This window comes from Martes martes, assembly GCF_963455335.1.
Source record: "Martes martes genome assembly, chromosome: 6".
Classification (NCBI taxonomy): domain Eukaryota; kingdom Metazoa; phylum Chordata; class Mammalia; order Carnivora; family Mustelidae; genus Martes; species Martes martes.
Window position 1 is genome coordinate 89,153,030 of NC_137893.1, and position 18,927 is coordinate 89,171,956.

The window sequence follows — 18,927 nt, forward strand, 5'->3', positions numbered from 1 at the left end:
AAAAAGAAAACAAACACAAATATCTGTTGGTATTGGAATAAATGAGTTGTGGCATATTCTTGCTGAAAAGGGACAGAGTACAGTGTTCCCTGCAAAAAAAGGCTGAATCTCACAGTGTTGTATGAAAGGATCAAGGCACAAAAATGTAGGCATTCTGTATGCTTCCAGCTTCGTCCGGTTCCAGAACAGCAATACTAAGTTCTGTTGTTTAGGAATGTATGTGTCAGTGGTAAAACTATTAAGAACGGCCAAGAAACGATTAAAGAAGTTGGGATAGTGATTACCTCTGAGCGGGAGAGTATATGATAAGGAAGGAGCCCTTGTGGCTTCGGGGATTCTGGTGTCGTTGGGTTGTGTTTCTATTTGTTTACTTAGTGACAGTTGCCTGGGTGTGAGCACTATAATTATTTCTGGAAGTGTATATATATTTTACGGATTCTACTATATGCAATTCAGAATTTAGGTAGTAATAAGGGGCACCTGGGTGGCTCAGTCAGTTGAGTGTCTACCTTTGACTCAGGTCATGATCTCAGGGTCCTAGGATCGAGTCCCACATCGGGCTCCCTGCTCAATGGGGAGCCTGCTTCTCTCTCTCCCTCTGTCTCCCCAACTTGTGTGTTCTCTCTCTTGCTTTATCTCAGATAAATAAATAAAATCTTTATTTAAAAAAATTTTTTAAAAAAGATTTTATTTACTTGACAGACAGCAAGAGAGGGAACACGACCAGGGCAAGTGGGAGAGAGAGAGAAGCAAGCTTCCTGCTGAACAGGAAGCCCCACGAGGGCCTTGATCCCAGGACCCTGGGATCATGACCTGAGCCGAAGGCAGATGCTTAGCCAACTGAGCCACCCAGGCATCCCGTTCCCTACTTTTTTCTACTCCATAGTCCCCAGTTCCTTTCCTTGGAGGCAACCAGTTATATATGTATGTACATTCACACACACACACACACACACACACACACACACACACACACACACATTTTGTTGTTGTTTTGTTTGTTCTAAATACCACTAGAGGAAAATTCATGATTTTGAAGTAAAAAGGAACAACCCATAAACATGTAAACTGTGATTACTGCCCAGTTCTTTTCCTTTCCTCCCCCCTCTTTTAAAAAGATTTATTTGGGGTGTCTGGCTGGCTCAGTCTGTTAAACCTCTGCTTTTGGCTGGGGTCGTGATCCCAGGGTCCTGGGATTGAGCCTTGCATTGGGCTCCCTCGGCGGGGAGCCTGCCTCTCCCTCTCCTCCCTGCTCATGCCTCTCTCTCACAATGTGTCTCTCTCAAATCAATAAAATCTTTTAAAAATGCCTTAAAAGGATTTATTTATTTCAGAGAGAGAGTGTGTGTGAGCATTGGGGAGAGAATTTCAAGCAGATTCCCCACTCAGCTGAGCCCAAAGCAGGGCTCGACTGGGGCTCGATCTCCCAGCCCTGAGATCTTAACCTGAGCTGAAACCAAGAGTCTGTCACTCGACCAACTGAGCCCCCCAGGCGCCACCTGCCCAGTTATTTTTCACCGAACAAGGGGTCACTGTTTGGTCTCCCTGCCCCATGTGCCATTTACCTCATCTAACACCTGATGTGTGCCAGAGTGGTTCCAAGAGCATAATTTCATTTAGCTCAGTTCTTCTAACAAGCCAGTGAGACAGGTGCTGTTAGTAGCCGCATTTTACAGAGAAGGAAAGCGAGGCTGTTGTATCTTTGCTTTGGGGCTTCCTGTGCATCACACTGATGGCATTGAGACCTCCACCAAGGGTTGTGTCAAAGACAGTCATCTTGATCTCTAGTCCTGGGCTGCTCTGACAGGCCCCTTTCTCGATGCAGGTGGCACTGTGCACCCAGGTGGCCCTGGGCATGGAGCACTTGTCCAACAATCGTTTTGTGCACAAGGACCTGGCCGCTCGGAACTGCCTGGTCAGCGCCCAGAGACAGGTGAAGGTGTCGGCCCTGGGGCTCAGCAAGGACGTGTACAACAGGTAGAAGGGCCCCAGTTGGGTATGGCGAGGGGCAGACGGCGGGTGGGGCTTGGGGGGTATGTGGGAAAGGGCTTAGCATCCACTTGGCCCAAATGCTGGAGGGTTGGGAGGGGACAGAGCCTCCCCATCCTTTCTTCAAAGGTGCTGCAGCCTTCCTAGCCAGTGGGCCCTGATGCTTAGACATTATCTCTGGGGGTAAAATGTTAACCTTTTTAAAAATAACTAATCAAACTTTATAACAGTTCATGTATAATTTAACTATTCATATGGTTCCCTCTGTAACTTCCTGAATTCGGTAATCACTGTATTGAAGCCCAGGGCTTCGAGCTCAGTAGCCGTGGCCAGGGACTGCCCTGGGGTGCCAGGAAACACCGCACAGCCTCTTGGGGACCTCCCTGCAGGTCACTCCGGCTCTGCACCACCGCAGCACGTATGGCTGTTGCTTGAGTCCTAATTGGTTTATCGCTAGTAAAGCTCTTGAAGTTTTCTCTCCATTTAACGTGTTCTTGTTTTTTTACATTTTGTTTTAAACAGAAAAATATATATGATTGTTAGTTTTTAAAACTACTAATGTTGAGGCAAATTTTGATTCTTTTTAAAAAAATTTTATTTGTTCATTAGAGAGGGAGGGAGAGTGGGAGAGAGAGAAGCAGGCTCCCCGCTGAGCAGGGAGCCTGATGCAGAGCTCGATCCTAGGACCCTGAGATCATGACCTGAGCTGAAGGCAGATGCTTAAGCGACCGAGCCACCCAGGCACACCACCTCCCCTCCGCCGGCTTTTTTTTTAAGCTTTAAATTTTGATTCTTAATGGAATTTTTAGCCACCAGACCCCACATGGATGCCTCTAAATTTTCCAGCATACCCCCATGCTCAGCCTAAATGCTACCAATTTCTCCGAATGCCTTGCTGGAGAAAAGCTGGGTTCTAGCCGGGGTATGAGAGCCAGGTGTGGGATGAGGTTGGGATCCCAGGCTGTGTGCCCCATTGTACCCCGTGGTACTCCAAGGGCCATGGAGGCTCTGCCCCATGCCTGTGCTTGTTTCTCTCCTGTAGCGAGTACTACCACTTCCGCCAGGCCTGGGTGCCGCTGCGCTGGATGTCCCCCGAGGCCATCCTGGAGGGTGATTTCTCCACCAAGTCGGATGTTTGGGCCTTTGGCGTGCTGATGTGGGAAGTGTTCACCCACGGAGAGATGCCCCACGGTGGGCAGGCGGACGATGAAGTGCTGGCCGGTAGGCAGTTTGTGTTTCTGAAGGATGATTCCAGATAATCTCTAGGTGCAGGGTCTGCTCAGGATCCCGGGCCCACCAAGCCTGCCTCACTTCCCAGGGCTGGTGTTAGCAGGTGTCCAGATATGGCCACCCCAACTGAAATACTGATTAATTAATACTTTGATACTGGTTGGTAAATAGTCCTTGACCCCAGTGCCCAGTCCAGTCACTCTGACGCCTGCCCGTTGACCCCACTTCGGTCCTCATGCATTGGCTGCCTCCTGTGGACCCTGTCCTCCAGCCAGAGAGAGCTGGGGCCAGGATCACTGGAGCTATCACCTTTGATTACAAGATACTTCCTGTATGCCCCTTGCTGGAGTCAGTGCCCATGCACCACTCACTGGCCAGTGCCCCTGACCCTGAGTTGCCCTCGTGTGGCTGGTTGGGGAACTACGGGCTCCACCAGGTGGGACAGGTGGTGAAATGTTTTGACTAATACTCCATCCACCATTTTCCTGCAGACTTGCAGGCTGGGAAGGCTAGACTCCCACAGCCTGAGGGCTGCCCTTCCAAGCTCTACCGCCTGATGCAACGCTGCTGGGCCCTCAGCCCCAAGGACCGGCCGTCCTTCAGCGAGATCGCCAACACCTTGGGAGACAACCCTGCAGACAGCAAGCCGTGAGGAAGGAGCCCAGGCAGGCTGTGCCTCAGGATGGCATGGGCAGGGGAGGATTTCTTCAGGGGTGCCCACAGCATGATGGGCAAGATCCCTGTCCTCCTTGGCCCCAGGAGCCCTGCCCTGGGACCACAGGCACTATTAAGGTCTGGGCAGGGCCTGGACTTTCCTCCTCCCCCTCATCCTCAACCTTGGGGCAGGCTGATTCAGACTCAGACTGAGTGACTAGGGCCTTGAGCTGGGCAGCCTTCTCTGCCACCCCTTCCCCCATCAGGGACAGTGTGGGTACCTCAGGTAACCCCAATTTCTGGCCTGGGTCTCCTCCCATTGACCAGGTCCAGTTCTGCCACTCACCTGCCAAGTTGGCCCAGGGAGGGCTAGGCTGGAGATGAGCCGGGTCTGAGGAGAGTTCCTTAATATACTCAAGTTTCTGGATAGTTCTGGTCCCTGGGGCCCACCCTGGGGTCTGCACCAGGATTACGGAGGATGTGCCAGTGAATCCTCCTCCCACCCCGTGGACTTGTGCACACTGACCCAGACCCATGCCTCCTCCCCACCCTTCTCTCCTTTCCTCATTCTAAGTGCCTGGCAGATGAAGGAGTTTTCAGGAGCTTTTCACACTATATAACCCGCCCTTTTTGTATGCACCGTGGGCGGCTTTTGTATGTACTTGCAGCGTGGGGTGGGGGGCATGGGAGGGAGGGGTGGGCCCTGGAGGAGGTGGGGAGGGTGGGCCACCCCTGCCTCACACCTTTATTGTTGTTGTTGTTGTTGTTTGTTTGTTTGTTTTTTTTTAAACACTCGCTGCTCTCAATAAAGAAGCCTTTTTTACAGCCTGCTTCTGATGCTCATTCCCTGCCCTTGTCCATGGATGGTGTCCCTTTGTCCCTCACTTACCAGAAGTGCCCATGTGCTGTCATGGAGTCTCACGGGGTTTGGACGGGAATGGCGAGTAGACACTCGCCTTTCTCTCTGGTTCACGGGGCATTGAGAATATGGGCCTAGAGGATGCAAGGCCACTTCTTGTCCCTGTGACCCTGTGTTGCTCTCTGACTGCCAACTACTTATTCTTTGCTGGTTGGCTTAATCCTCCCGCTCAGGTGGGGAGGGTAGAGGGTGGGGAGTCTGGGGGCAAGTTAGAGTTGGATTGGAGAAGGAGTTAGTGATGGATTCAGGTCTCTGAATCCTTGTACGACTCTTGGAGAGAGAGCGAGCAGGTAGAACAGAGCAGAGAGATCGTGCCTGATGCCTCATGGATGCCCCTGCTGAGGGCACTCAACTGGTTTGATTCCCAGCCCTTTGTTAGTTAATTAGTTAGTTAGACTTAGTGTCATCAGTCATACTCTGCCTTATTCCAGTAACTTCAGCCTGGTTCCCCATCTAAGAGAAAGTAGTCCATAACTCAATCTGAACTCTAAAATTTCTCTGATTCCTCATCACACTTCTCATTAATGAAAATAACATCTAATACGTATTGGATACCTGTTTTATACCAGTGACTTTGCTAAGCACTTCACATGCGTTATCCCATTTAATCTCTGCAACTAGTCTAGAGCCAGATATTTTTGTTCCCATTTCTCGGATTAGGAAACTGAAACTCAGAGTGGTTGGGTAGTTTCCCCAAGGTCGCACAGCCAGTAAGTGAGTCACTTACTCGTTGATATACAGTGTGTTCAAGAACAATTTTTCTAGAACATTGTTTTACAAAGTGTGGGTTGCAGCCGGCATTCAAAAAAGGATGAAACGGGGTACCTGGGTGGTTCAGTCAGTTAAGCGTCTGCCTTCAGTTCAGGTCATGAGCCTGGGGTCCTGGGATCGAGTCCCATGTTGGGCTCCCTGCTCAGCAGGGGTCTGCTTCTTCCTCTCCCTCTGTGCTCTCTCTCTCTCAAGGAAATACATATCTTAAAAAAGAAAATAAAATTAAAAAAAAAAGAATGAAATGATAGAAACTATCAGAGTACATTGGATACCTTAATGGTAAGTGTTCTTTTACAAAATGTGATATTGAATACGTTTGTGTATCTTGGATTATGTCAGCTCTTGGGGTGGTGATGCTGTATAATAAGCCCCTAAATTTCAGTTCTTACAACAACTTATTTTTGTCACGCATGAGTCTACAGGTTGGTGAGGTTCAGCTGATCTTGGCCGGACCCAGTGGAGTTGAGCTGGGCTTGGCTCCAGGCTATAGGTCTGGCCTAGGTCTCCTCTGCGGGCCCCAGAGCATGCTCTGCTGCAGGGCAGTAATGTAAGGGGTACCGCCGGAACCCACATGGACATATGTAACCATGAGTCTTTTAACGTTTTATCGGCCAAAACAGGTCACATGTTGAAACCCAATATCAAAACCAGGAGGAGATAATGCAGAGTCACATGGCAAAGATGTTGGATGTGTAATTCCACTCAGATTGTGAAGAATTGGGGGCAGCAATCTAATTCACCATAAGCCGTGATGTAAAATGAGTTCTTACTGTGGATTGTGCTCGGAAGTCCTAGGAAGATACAAGTACTCTAGAAGGCCAAGCACTAACCCTCCTCTCGCTCCTGGTCTTCCTTAACAGCTTGGCCACCGCTAACACTGCTCATCGCATCTGCCTTTTCAGACTCTCCTCTCTTGAGTTTGGCACTGGTACACCGTTTCCACCTTCTGCCTGCCTGCCCCAGAGCCAGCTGTTCTGGATTCTGTCCTTGGCTTTGCTCTCTCCATGTGCTCACCCGCAGGAATCTTGTCTCATCTCCTGGGGCTTTAATTGGCCCTTTGGTGTGCATAATTCCCAGAGCGTTAGCTCAGATTCTAGCTTCACCCTCAAGCTGCAGACACACATTCCCCATTTCCTGCAGGTCATTTCCCACTGCCTGCTTCCCGGGGCCCTCACTGAACTCTATCTCACAACCTTGCTTCTCCAGCCAGGGCCTCTTTTTCTGTCAATGGTACTGATTTGGGAGTGATGGTCACCCTTACTCCCATCCATTGTGAGTCCTCCTCTCTGTGCACCCCCTCCCCTGTGCAGCATGTCATCAGAATCCATTTATTCTACCCCTACCCTGTTTCTATCTTTGCTTAATTTTAAGAGAAAAAAAAACAAGGGCGCCTGGGTGGCTCAATGGGTTAACCCTCTGCCTTCGGCTCGGGTCATGATCTCAGGGTCTTGGGATGGAGCCCCGAATCAGGCTCTCTGCTCAGCAGGGAGCCTGCTTCCCCCTCTCTCTCTGCCTGCCTCTCTGCCTACTTGTGACCTCTCTCCTCTGTCATATAAATAAATAAAATATTTTTTAAAGAAGAGAAAAAAGCAACATAAAAGAACAATGATCATGGAAGAAGTCAAATGGTACAGACTTGTAGAAAGCAAAACACACACTCCTCTCTCTCCAACTCTCCTCTCCAGTGGGAAGTACTAGTAGTGTCTGAAGCATGGCTTTCCAGACTTTCCCTGGACTCACTGAGTCAACAACCTCTTTTCCTTTCTATTCTCTCTAAAGTTACCATCGCCACAAGATCTCTTCTCCACAAAGAGTCCTTGTGTAAAGCTTAATTCCAAATGCCAACACTTAGAGTGGTAGTTTTTGGTTTTCTTTGCTTTCTTTTTCTTCTTGTGTGTGTGATAGTCATTTTTTAAAGCAATCCTTAATTTTTGTTCTGGTATAACTTGGGTGATAAAAATCAGGAGAAAGAAAGGTCAAGGTGGGAATGGTGTAGTCTCGGGGGCATCTGGCTGGCATTCTGATGCCCCTCTGGAGGTCCTCCATGTCTGGGGTGGACATGAGCTCCCATCTTCCACGGGGGCTACTGTGATACAGGCCTTATCGGAGAAGTACCAAACTCACATTCCAGAGAGGCCAGGCCAGGCACTTATCTGAGCTCAGTGAGCTGTGTGGAGCCTATAGTGAACCTGAGAGCAGACGTGTCTGCTATGGCCCCTGCTCAGTTCAGGTCAAGGCTCTAGTGCTCTTGGGGGTGCCAGACCTGGAGTTAATCCAGACTTTTATGTACAAACTTCTGATTTCAAAATACTCTATGGCACCAACAAAACACATCTGTGAGCCACTTCTTGATTTCTGCCTTTATTCATAGCGACAGTTTTTGGCTCCTGAGCCTACAGTAATCCAGTCTGATGTGGCTGTGGTGCCCCGCCCACCCCTCCCCCCACCCCATGGTGACAAAGGATTGTGAAAATGAAGCCATCCCAGCCCAAAGAGTTGGGGCACTAACGCTGGTGGGCAGTGGCCCAGGGATTGGGTGAAGGGAAACTTAAGAGCTGTGCTCATTCCACACACCATGCCTGGTGCATGTGGCAGACAGTAGCTGTCTTCTGGGGGTACCACTGCTAAGGCTTGTCAACCCTGCATGGGTCTAAATTAGGGGAGGGTCTCAAAAAAGTCTTTAGAAGTGAGGAAGGAATCAGCCCAGGGCTGTGGTTTTAAGACTGCCCTGCTCAGACAGATCACAGTCCCAAGCACCATTTGTGGCCCCTTCTTGGGGCTCTTCTGGAACCTATTTATGTATTTGACCTGTTCTTCCTCTTGAGCTGACACATTCCATATGTTAAACTACCTGTGATGTAAAGTAAATTAGGAAAAGGGGGAAAAAAAACCCACCTCTTTGAAGTTATTGGGAATTGGGGAAGAGTAGGACTCTTAATTCCCATAGGTAAGGGTTTGATGATAATACTAAGACACACATTAGTTCTCACAAATCACTTGAACATATCTTGTTTCAGTATTTCTCAAAGTCCTTGGATATGACTTACAGTAGGAAATGCAATTGACAGTGTTATCTGGTTGGCACACTGAGCCATATGAAATTGACAATATGCTACCCTCTTGACCTATAAATTGGCCATTTTATATGGTTCAATGTAAAAATAATGCAAACAAAATTTCTAGGCAAAATTATTTGCCCTAGTGTTTTGTAATACTCATTAATTTATTATTTTAAATGCTCATTGCAGTACACTGAGGTCATTTCATTATCGTTACCACTAATGGGTCACAACAAACTGCTTTATTTAATCTTCACAACAACTTTTTTTTTTTTTTTTAAGATTTTATTTATTTATTTGACAGACAGATCGCAAGTAGGCAGAGAGGCAGGCAGAGAGGGGGTGGGGAGGAAGCAGGTTCCCTGATGAGCAGAGAGCCCGATGCGGGACTCAGTCCCAGGACCCTGGGATCATGACCTGAGCTGAAGGCAGAGGCTTAACCCACTGAGCCACCTAGGTGCCCCTTCACAACAACTTTTAAGGGCAGGAATCATCATTCCCCCATCCCCTTAAAGGCAACCAGATGTTTATCCCAGCGATGAGGTTATTATCCCAGGAGCTCCTGTTAACTATCCACTGACCACTTACTCTATGCTTTAGCCTTTATCTCATTTAATCTGCATTAAGATCCCAACATGGGATGGGTACCAACAATGAGGAATATGATGGAATTTGAAGAGGCCCAATACTTGTTTCCAGCCGCAGGGATACAAAGAGGCTGATGCCAGATTTGAAAAATTTCTGTAACAGCAAAGCCCAACCTATTTGCACGGCTTTGGAGCTGAGACCCCGACCCACACCTTGAACCTGGGCTTTGTCCCGCTCCTGTTGTAACTACCCCCACCCCCACCATGGGTTATCCACAGAAGGGCGTGTGTGTGTGTGTGTGTGTGTGTGTGTGTGCACGCACTGCGCTGGCTGGCTGGCTTGCTCAGTTGTTGAAACTTTCTGCCTGGCTCTGCTTTTTCCCAGGCTTTTGCACAGGCGGTGGGGTGGGCTTTATCCTCGGGACCATCCCATCCCCCAGCCCTGACCGCAGCTGGAAGTCTTCACTGATCTTCATCTCCTCTCCCTGCCCCCTTCGGGGACCGGGAAGCCGACTGTCTCCCTCGGTCTTTTCCAGATGTCCGTCTGCCAAAGATCCCTCCAGTATAGAGGATGATGAATGAGGACCGGGGAGCCGGCCTGGTGGGAAAGTATCGTCGCCTTGAAAAGAGAGGGAAAGGGAAAGGAAGTCGTGGGGGGAAGGGGAAGGGTTGGAGCCGAGCGGCGGGGAAGCGAGTCTGGACACCGGGGACCCAAATCTCCTCTGCGCAGCCCGTAAATTTGCCTCCCTCAGAAAGGCGTGGGGGAAGTGGTCCAATCCCTGCATTCCCTTGGAATTTGGGCTGTATTCTATCATTTACTGCAACCCGCCCAATCCGCTCAGGGACTACCCTAATGTTTGCTTCCAGCCCTTCCAGTGCCGGATTCCCAGTGCTGCTCCCATTCCGCCGCGGGACTGCGCTCGGGTCCCCTCCCAGGCTTCCTCTCCTCAGGTCCCTCCCAATTCTACCATTCTCTGGTCTGGGGGGCGGAGTCGTACCGCCTCTCCTGTTCCTTTAAGAGGCTTCGGCTCCTCCCCTTTCGGAGTCGCCGTCTGACGCGGGATGACAGCAGCGAGTTCGGTATGTCTATGCAAATAAGAGCTCCCTGTGGGCCAATGGAAAGCGGAGGTGCCGGAACCGCGGACCAATGCGGAGGGGGCGCAGGGGCTCACCATATAAGGAACGGCCTCGCCATAAAAGGAAACATTGTATCTCTTTATATGGGGGGAAGGGTCGGGGGATCCCTCCGCCGCCAGCGCGTGGTCCCGGCCCCCTCCACCCGCCGTCTCGGCCGCGGCCAGCAGCCCCTGCCCCCCGGGGGACGCTGACGGCCGCCGGGCGCGCCGCCCTAGCATACGGACAGGGGGCGCTCCGCGCGGCCTGGGGCAACCCGGGCCACAGGGGCAAGAAAGTGAGGGCCCAGGTCGGCCCGGGCGTGCAGGGGCCCCGGGTTCGTAGCGGCTACGGCGGCAGCGATAGCGGCTCTAGCAGCAGCGGGAGTGCCGGGTTGAGCCGGGAAGCCGATGGCGGCGGCGGCGGCTGCTCCGATTCCTCGCTGACTGCCCGTTCGCCCTCCTGCATTGAGCGCCATGTTACCGAGCCAAGCTGGGGCCGCCGCGGCGCTGGGCCGGGGCTCGGCCCTGGGAGGCAGCCTGAACCGGACCCCGACGGCGCGGCCGGGAGGTGGCGGCGGCGGCGGGACTCGCGGGGCTAACGGGGGCCGGGTTCCCGGGAACGGCGCGGGGCTCGGGCCGGGCCGCCTCGAGCGGGAGGCTGCAGCAGCAGCGACAACCACCCCGGCGCCCACCGCGGGGGCCCTAGTCTACAGCGGCAGCGAGGGCGACTCGGAGTCGGGCGAGGAGGAGGAGCTGGGCGCGGAGCGGCGCGGCCTCAAGCGGAGCCTGAGCGAGATGGAGCTCGTCGGTGGGCCCGAGGCGGCGGCGGCGGCCACCGGAGGCTATGGGCCGGTGAGTGGCGCGGTGAGCGGGGCCAAGCCGGGTAAGAAGACTCGGGGCCGCGTGAAGATCAAGATGGAGTTCATCGACAACAAACTGCGGCGCTACACGACCTTCAGCAAGAGGAAGACAGGCATCATGAAAAAGGTACCGGGCCCGGAGGCTGGCCGGCCACGGGGGACAGGGAGGGTGGGGACACGCAAGGGGAGCCTGAGAGGAAGGCAGAGCCGAGGCGGAGGTGAGAGGCGGCGAGTCCGCAGGAGGTGTGTGGGAGGGATGGCTGTTACCCCGGGAGGGCGAAAGGGGAGGGGCCGCCGGGGAAATGTGGGGAGAGGGGAGATGCCGGGAACGTCCAGAGAAGAGGGGAAAGGCGCCGAGGTGGGAGTGACGGGCGCGGGAGAAAAACAGGGCCCTTGTGGAATGAAGGGGTGAAGAGTGGTAATGGGAGGCTGCTCGGGAGGTGGTTAATGAGACGCGGGGGTCACTAGATCCAGTGCCTTCTGGTGTTCCGGGGAGGGTGCCGGAAAAGCCGGGAGCCGAGGGGAAGGTATGGAGTTCAAGAGGCTAGAGCTCTGTAAAAACAATGAGCCAGCATGTGTGGGAGGAAGGTGGGCACCACAAGAGTAGTGCTGGCTGGAAGGACAAGCAGGGCTGATGACCCAATGGGGCTCAAGAGCCCTAGGTGAGGGAGCAGGGCAGGACAACTGATGCTGCCTTGAGCAGCAGCGACTGAGTCCCACGATGGCCATGTGTCTTCCCTTGCATCCACTGGACACCGGTGCACTCCCTGCAGGACAACCTTCAGGACCATCTGCCTTTGGGACAAGTGGGATTTCTAGCCCTAGAGAGAATCTGTGCATGGAGTTTGGGGGAAGGCAGGGAGGTTTGCAGAGGTACCTAGAAATTGTTCCTTTTCTAGCCAGCTATCCAGTGAAAGGGGGTGAGGAAAGAGCCGTCTTGAGGTGTAGGAGATATGGGAAAGGATGGAAGCAGATGAACTGGGAAACAAGAAGCTAGAACCGTGGGGACATGGGCTGGTGTTTATTTCTGTCCCATATAAAAACCAGAGCTGCTTCCAAGGTGGGTTGTGGAACTTTTTTGGGAGTAAGGAGGCCATCTCTGAGGCCACTCTTGAAGGTCCCCTCCCTGGGCTCGTGGCAGGGTAGTAGCTGCTAATCTAGCCCCATCTCCCATCACTCCAAACCCTGTTACATCAAGGCAAAGAAAGAAAAAAGCTGGTAGCACAGTATTATAGGTTAATAATAGGTTAAGGTTAGGACCTGTGCAGTTTCTGGGAAGAAACATGGGACAGTTTAGAACTTATGTGACCCCCCCCCCCATCCCTAATGTCTTCTGGGACTTCCAGTGAGATAGCAGCTTTATTCTGTCTGTTTCCTATGACAGCGAAGAGTGGGTGGGTGGGAGCCCTCTCTGAGGCTCCTGGCACCAAGCTGTATTCAGGAGCGGCTACCTGGGGCCCTCTGTGTCCCCTGAGGTTATACATTCTGTCACTAGGGGGCTGTGACTGCTTGCTTGGGCTATCTGCAGGTCAGTGGCTACTCCTCAAAGGAGGAGCATGGGTAGTTTTTTGCTCTCCAGCTCTCTTTCAGATATTTTGATAGGACCCTCCCCCAGCCCCAGTCACTGGAGAGGAAGGTCATGGGGTGGGGTGGGATGGGGCAGGGGCTTGAGATCACTGTGTATTCCCTACTTCCCAAGGAAGGTAGAGAGAAAAAGTTTGGCTGACTTACCCATCTCCTCCCCACCCCCCCCCACCCCCAGGCCTATGAGCTGTCCACGCTGACAGGGACACAGGTGCTGTTGCTGGTGGCCAGTGAAACAGGCCATGTGTATACCTTTGCCACCCGCAAACTGCAGCCCATGATCACCAGTGAGACTGGCAAGGCACTGATTCAGACCTGCCTCAACTCGCCAGACTCTCCACCCCGCTCAGACCCCACCACAGACCAGAGAATGAGTGCCACGGGCTTTGAAGAAACAGACCTCACCTACCAGGTGTCGGAGTCCGACAGCAGTGGGGAGACCAAGGTGTGTTTGGGTCGCCTATCTGAGGGGAAAGAAAGGGAGGGACTTCACCGCCAGAGAGGGGTGGGGGTGGGTGCCTCTCTCTCCCCCTCACTCAGGATAGGTGCCCACTGATGTGGAACGGAGCCGGGTTAGTACCCCTCATCCTAGGGGACAGGTGTCCATCCTCGCCATCCTGACAGGAGGCCGGCCCCTTAGATAAGCGGGCGGCCTCCGTGCCCTTATAAGGCCGGCTCCGGCTCCAGGCCGGCCTCCCGCCTGCAGCCCGCCCGCCTGGCAGGGCCCTCGCATTCCTCCCGCCAGCTGTCTCCCTGCTGGGGGCGGGGGCGTAGCTTAGCCCTGCCCTCACGGCAGGCTGGGTTGCCAGGGAGTAGGAAGGAAGCACCCGTGGGCTCCAGGGTCCTGGGAACCCAGCACTGTCGGCAGGCGGGCTGGTTGACTGGGCTGGAGACTACCTAACTAGCCAGCCGCCTACCTCTTCAGGATGTCCGGGCCTGGACACGTTTAGGGAGTGTATTCGAGGCTGCTAGGGATGCCGGCCCTAGTTACGCCTCCCCCTTCCTTTTCCCGGTAAGGAGAGGGGGCAGGGCTTCCTCCGTTGCCTCTCTCGGGAGCTCCTCCTTCCGGGTGGCCCTTCGCTAACTGGCCAATCAGAAGAAGCGGCACTGTTTGCCTTAGCAACGCCTTCACCAATCAGGGGCTTTGAGCTCAGCTGCCTAGCAAACATCCCGCGTTGACCCACCCCCAGTATTTGAACCCCCTCAGTTCTCTGGGCTTGGTTCTCAGATCGTGGCTTCCTCCTCTCCCTTCTAAGAACAAAGGCTCGCGGAGGGGAGAGTCAGTGCTCCAGGTTCCCCCCCTTACAGGCGTGTCATCTGTAGTTGCAAACTCTTTAAGCAGTAGGGCTCATTTATTCCCAGGGAATTTTGCTGGAGGAATAAATTCCTGTGGTAGTCTAAATCTTAAGTATTTGGCATGAGTGCTTAATTGCCAGACACCCAAGATCTCTCTGAAACCCTAAGTTCCCTGAAAAACACTCGTCCCTATCTCAGAAGCCTGACAAATGAGAGCCGGAAGGACATTTTTAAAGAGGACATAGTAGCCCAGCCCCCTCGTGTTTACACACCAGGAGAACTGAGGCTCAGAAAGAAGAAATGATTTTCCCAGGATCACATAGATGGTCATTGCCAGAGCTGGGAATGGACCCCCGTGCTTGATTCTGCAGTCAGAGTGATTACCATAATCCATTGGGGCAGAGGATTCTGGGACTTATGATGATGACATCACCGTCATCATAAGCACAGCAAATACTTATTGTTCCTTTTAGGTGTTAGGAACTTTATTTATGTTCACTTATTAGTCTTCATGACGCCTATGGGCTAAGTGTTCTTTTATGGACAGGAAACTGAAGCTCAGCAGCTCAGTAACTTGCCCGGGGGTCAGACAGCAGGTAAATGGCAGAGCTGGGGTTTGAACCCAAGCACACTGATTCCAGTCTTGGGCCGGCACTCCACACAAAGCTTCTGCAGGGGCAGGGTCTGGCAGAGGCTCACTGCTGTATCTTTACTCTGGGTGTAGGACACACTGAAACAGGCGTTCACGGTCACCAACCTGCCGGGTACCACCTCCACCATCCAAACAGCACCCAGCACCTCTACTACCATGCAAGTCAGCAGCGGCCCCTCTTTCCCCATCACGAACTACCTGGCACCAGTGTCTGCTAGCGTCAGCCCCAGCGCTGTCAGCAGTGCCAACGGGACTGTGCTGAAGAGTACAGGCAGCGGCCCTGTCTCCTCTGGAGGCCTCATGCAGCTGCCTACCAGCTTCACCCTCATGCCTGGTGAGTCACAAGGGGCAAACTGAGCATGCCAAGAGTGGGCTGAGGGCTGGCACAAGGGGAACCTCTTTTCGTTGCTCAGAAGGAGGGTGGACAGCCAGAGCTCGAGGGAAGCCTCTTACCTCCCACTGGCAGGCATGCCCTTCCCCCTGGGACCCCTACTCTCCTTGTCAGTAAGTTTCAACCATACCCTCTGGCCTTGGCTAGCCAGCTCAGCTCTGTGCCTCCACTGCCAGAGGGACAGTAGACATTCCACTACCTCCCTACCTTGTGTGGGGCATGTTCTCGTTGGTTCAGTGCCAGCTCCTCTATCACCCAAGGAGGCAGAGGCAAGTCCCTGGGGTGAGAGGAGTGGGGAGGGGCAAGAGCAGAGTGCAGAAACCCCTGGGGACAAGATTCAGGACATGAAAGGCCTCATTAGCTCCCGGGAAAGATAGCTATGGGAGTCGGGGAGCGGTGTGCCAGACCCTCGGGCTGGGGGTGTTCATGGGTGCTTGGTGCAGATGGTGACCGGGTAGGACAGAGCATGAGTAAGTCTCTGTGTCTCCTAGGTGGGGCAGTGGCCCAGCAGGTCCCAGTGCAGGCCATTCAGGTGCACCAGGCCCCGCAGCAAGCGTCTCCCTCTCGCGACAGCAGCACAGACCTCACGCAGACCTCCTCCAGCGGGACAGGTATAGCTCAGAGCTCTCTCCTCCCTGCCCCACATCCTTCATAAGGTCTAGCCGCAGGGCCCAGCAGTACCCTTCCTATAACTAAGGTCAGACAGTTTCTTAAGGTGGACATGGAGGCTTTTGGCTCAACCGTTACCCTAATCCTTATGGTAAGGTCAGGTGAGGATGGCAGGGTTTGGAACCCTGTGCTGTGTAGGGCTGTGGATTTCAGGAAGAAATGAGGGACCATTGGAGCCACTCTTCTCATTCAGGTGAGAAGCCGGGGGCCCAGAAAGGAGAAGTTACTTGCCCAAGGACACGTGTTTGCTTAATTACCAGGAAAGATTTATAGAGCAGTTGTCTCCTTGTGGGAGGGCATCCTAAGTTTTGAGTAGCCATAATTCCCCTCGGTGTCTCTAGTCATTTCAGAAATGATGAAACGCTTGCAAAATAAAATCACCTTTTTTTTTTTAAAAGATTTTATTTATTTATTTGACAGACAGAGATCACAAGTAGGCAGAGAGGCAGGCAGAGAGAGGGGGGGAAGCAGGCTCCCCGCCGAGCAGAGAGCCCGATGTGGGACTCGATCCCAGGACCCTGAGATCATGACCTGAGCCAAAGGCAGAGGCTTAACCCACTGAGCCACCCAGGTGCCCCAAAATAAAATTACTTTTAAGTTTTTGCCCTTAACAACCTTGTTATATGCGATGTGGTCTATGGACAGAAGACCAGCATCACGTGGGAACTTGATAGAAACGTATACCATTTTTTTAAAAAGATTTTATTTATTTATTTGACAGAGATCACAAGTAGGCAGAGAGGCCTGCAGAGAGAGAGGAAGGGAAGCAGGCTCCCCGCTGAGCAGAGAGCCCAATACAGGGCTCGATCCCAGGACCCTGAGATGACCTGAGCCAAAGGCAGAGGCTTAACCCACTGAGCCACCCAGGTGCCCCAGAAATGTAAACTCTTAAGCCTTACCCCAAACCGACAGAATCAGAATCTGCATTTTAACAAGATCCCAAGTGACCTTATGCACATTAACCTTGGTTGTTTAAAAGATGAGTTTGTTAGCCACACATTTAGGAAGAGGGAGGAAAAATTAAAAAAAAATTGGGGTGATGGAGCCCCCTAAGAGGGGAGTATCTGAAAAAGATAAATAAAAGGGGAGTATCTGAGTTTGCCTAGAGTGGATCAGTCATTGCAGTCCTTGTTTCTCCCAGGGCCTTATGGTCTTGGAATGAAGAATTCAGCAGATAGACAATTGAATGGTATAACATGATGGGATATAATTAAAGGTTGGTGCTCCTGTGTTCAAGAAAAAATAAGGCTTTTCTTAGTCGATGACACAGGGACCAGAGGAACGAGTCTTGTCAAGCTGCTGACCTGGGCAATGGCATGAGGAGTCTGGAGACCTGGAACTCCTGGAGGTGGGATGGGGTCTATCAGCAGGGACCAGGGCCAACTTCCCTAACGTGTGTCTGTGTTTGCCAGTGACATTGCCTGCCACCATCATGACGTCATCTGTGCCCACAACTGTGGGTGGCCACATGATGTACCCTAGTCCCCATGCCGTGATGTACGCACCCACCTCGGGTTTGGCTGATGGCAGCCTCACCGTGCTCAATGCCTTCTCCCAGGCGCCATCCACCATGCAGGTGTCCCACAGCCAGGTCCAGGAGCAAGGTGAGTTGTGCGGTGGGGCTCAGGAAAGGAGGACCGTTTCCTCCCTTACACAGGCACACGCTCGAATGGGCCCCCACATGCACACCTAGATGGACACACTCACATATACGTACACAGACTAAGCTGCCCACACATATCCCTACACACGCACACACGGATGCTTGCACACGTATCCCAACACCCCTGGCTGTCTACTAGGGTACTCCCGCACACTTGAAAATCCACAGCCACATGCACACATGGACACATTTGGACATTCACCCTTGGGTACTTGCGTCTGAGACTCACCGGGTCACTTGTACAATTATCACCACTTCTTCAGTATCTGGAAGTTTCTCTTGAGCAAGCAGTTTGAGTGTCTCCTGTGGGTTCCCGATACAGGTGGCGTTCCCCAGGTGTTCCTCACAGCACCGTCTGGGACAGTGCAGATCCCTGTTTCTGCAGTTCAGCTTCACCAGGTAGGTGGGGTGGGGGGCACCCTTCACCTCCCCCCAGCCAGCCAGCCAGCCAGCTCTTTATCTTGACCCCGCGAGTTCCATTAACCCACTGTTCAAAGCCAAGACCCCCAGCCAGGAGGCCTGTTTTCCCAGTCAGGCCTGTGGTGGACAGGCAGGCAAGCAGGGGGGAGCTTGAGCTGTCTGGTCAGTTCCTGCTCCCTCTTCCTGACGTACCCCTTCCCTCCAGATGGCTGTGATAGGGCAGCAGGCTGGGAGCAGCAGCAACCTCACCGAGTTACAGGTGGTGAACCTGGACGCCGCCCACAGCACCAAGAGTGACTGATCCGCCCTGCCACCCTGGACAGATGGCCCATGGGATGGCACCACTTATTTATTGTTGCCTTTTCACGTTTTCTTTACACACACGTTGACGGGCCGCAGGAGGGAGGCAGGGAGGAGGAGTGGGCAGCCACAGGACTGAGCCCTCTCACTCCAGCCAAAGAAATGGGCCAGCCTGCCCTCCACCCCATCCTCCCTCACCCTCCTCTCCTTCTAGCTCCACCTCCCCTTTTCTGTTGACGGTGGGGCTGTCCTCCCTCCTCAGACTCCCCTCGCCAGCTTGGCTCCATGTTTGCCATGAGTATTAGCTTATTCAATGGGACCGTGCCCCACCTTCCCACACACAGGCCTCTGTGGGACTAGGCACCGTGTTCCCCCTGAGGAAGCAGTTGGGGTCCTTTCCCAGCCTCCCTGCTGACCCTATGTCAGCACTGTGTCTGTCACAGGCTGGGTAAGAAGAGCCCTACCCCTGCCCTCAGGGAGCCACCTGGGGAGATGGGGCTTCTTCCCTCACGCCACCGCCCCGTTGTCCCTGCAGCTTCTGAGAGCTGGGCCTGTGCACAGAGCAGGTTCCCAGGGCCAGCTGCCCTGCCCTGCCTTGCTGATCCCCTCGGAACTCCAGGGACTCCTAGGTTGGAGGGAACCATCAGAGTTCCCTCTCACCCTGTCTCCCGCCCCCTTCCTCCCAGCTGCTTTACTTAAAGTTGATTTTGAACTTTTTATTTGAGGAGACGAAGTGAAAACAAATCTATAAATATATATTTTTAAAAT

At 53.0% G+C, this 18,927-nt stretch overlaps 2 protein-coding genes across 6 annotated transcripts in view; both read left to right on the plus strand.

Moving 5' to 3' along the window:
* The window catches only part of PTK7 (protein tyrosine kinase 7 (inactive)), a gene marked incomplete at its 5' end in the record, with an annotated part of 63,304 nt that extends 58,602 nt beyond the window's left edge, over nucleotides 1–4,702 (plus strand). For all 4 annotated transcript variants that reach the window (XM_080806145.1, XM_080806147.1, XM_080806146.1 and 1 more), the window contains 3 exons: nucleotides 1,826–1,977; nucleotides 3,032–3,210; nucleotides 3,711–4,702. In XM_080806145.1, coding sequence (XP_080662271.1) covers nucleotides 1,826–1,977; nucleotides 3,032–3,210; nucleotides 3,711–3,871 — 492 coding nt within the window. In that variant the 3' untranslated portion in view covers nucleotides 3,872–4,702. The remainder of the gene's footprint in view (nucleotides 1–1,825; nucleotides 1,978–3,031; nucleotides 3,211–3,710) is intronic.
* Nucleotides 4,703–10,662: 5,960 nt separating this feature from the next.
* On the plus strand, nucleotides 10,663–18,927 carry SRF (serum response factor). Of its 2 annotated transcripts, none has more exons than XM_080807214.1 (7): nucleotides 10,663–11,311; nucleotides 12,947–13,213; nucleotides 14,789–15,050; nucleotides 15,599–15,718; nucleotides 17,189–17,380; nucleotides 17,762–17,838; nucleotides 18,065–18,927. In XM_080807214.1, exons 1-7 carry the CDS (start codon nucleotides 10,799–10,801, stop codon nucleotides 18,158–18,160), a joined length of 1,527 nt encoding a protein of 508 aa, XP_080663340.1. In that variant the 5' UTR covers nucleotides 10,663–10,798; the 3' UTR covers nucleotides 18,161–18,927. The 2 variants fall into 2 exon arrangements, with proteins under 2 accessions (XP_080663340.1, XP_080663341.1); XM_080807215.1 differs by having other exon boundaries at nucleotides 13,043–13,213.

What these genes read in the sequence shown, in the direction of transcription:
- SRF (XM_080807214.1), top strand. Translation starts at nt 10,799, where the DNA reads ATGTTACCGAGCCAAGCTGGGGCCGCCGCGGCGCTGGGCCGGGGCTCG. An exon ending in AGACAGGCATCATGAAAAAG is followed by an intron (nt 11,312 to 12,946) that starts GTACCGGGCCCG and finishes CCCCACCCCCAG; the next exon opens with GCCTATGAGCTGTCCACGCT. An exon ending in GACCTCCTCCAGCGGGACAG is followed by an intron (nt 15,719 to 17,188) that starts GTATAGCTCAGA and finishes TGTGTTTGCCAG; the next exon opens with TGACATTGCCTGCCACCATC.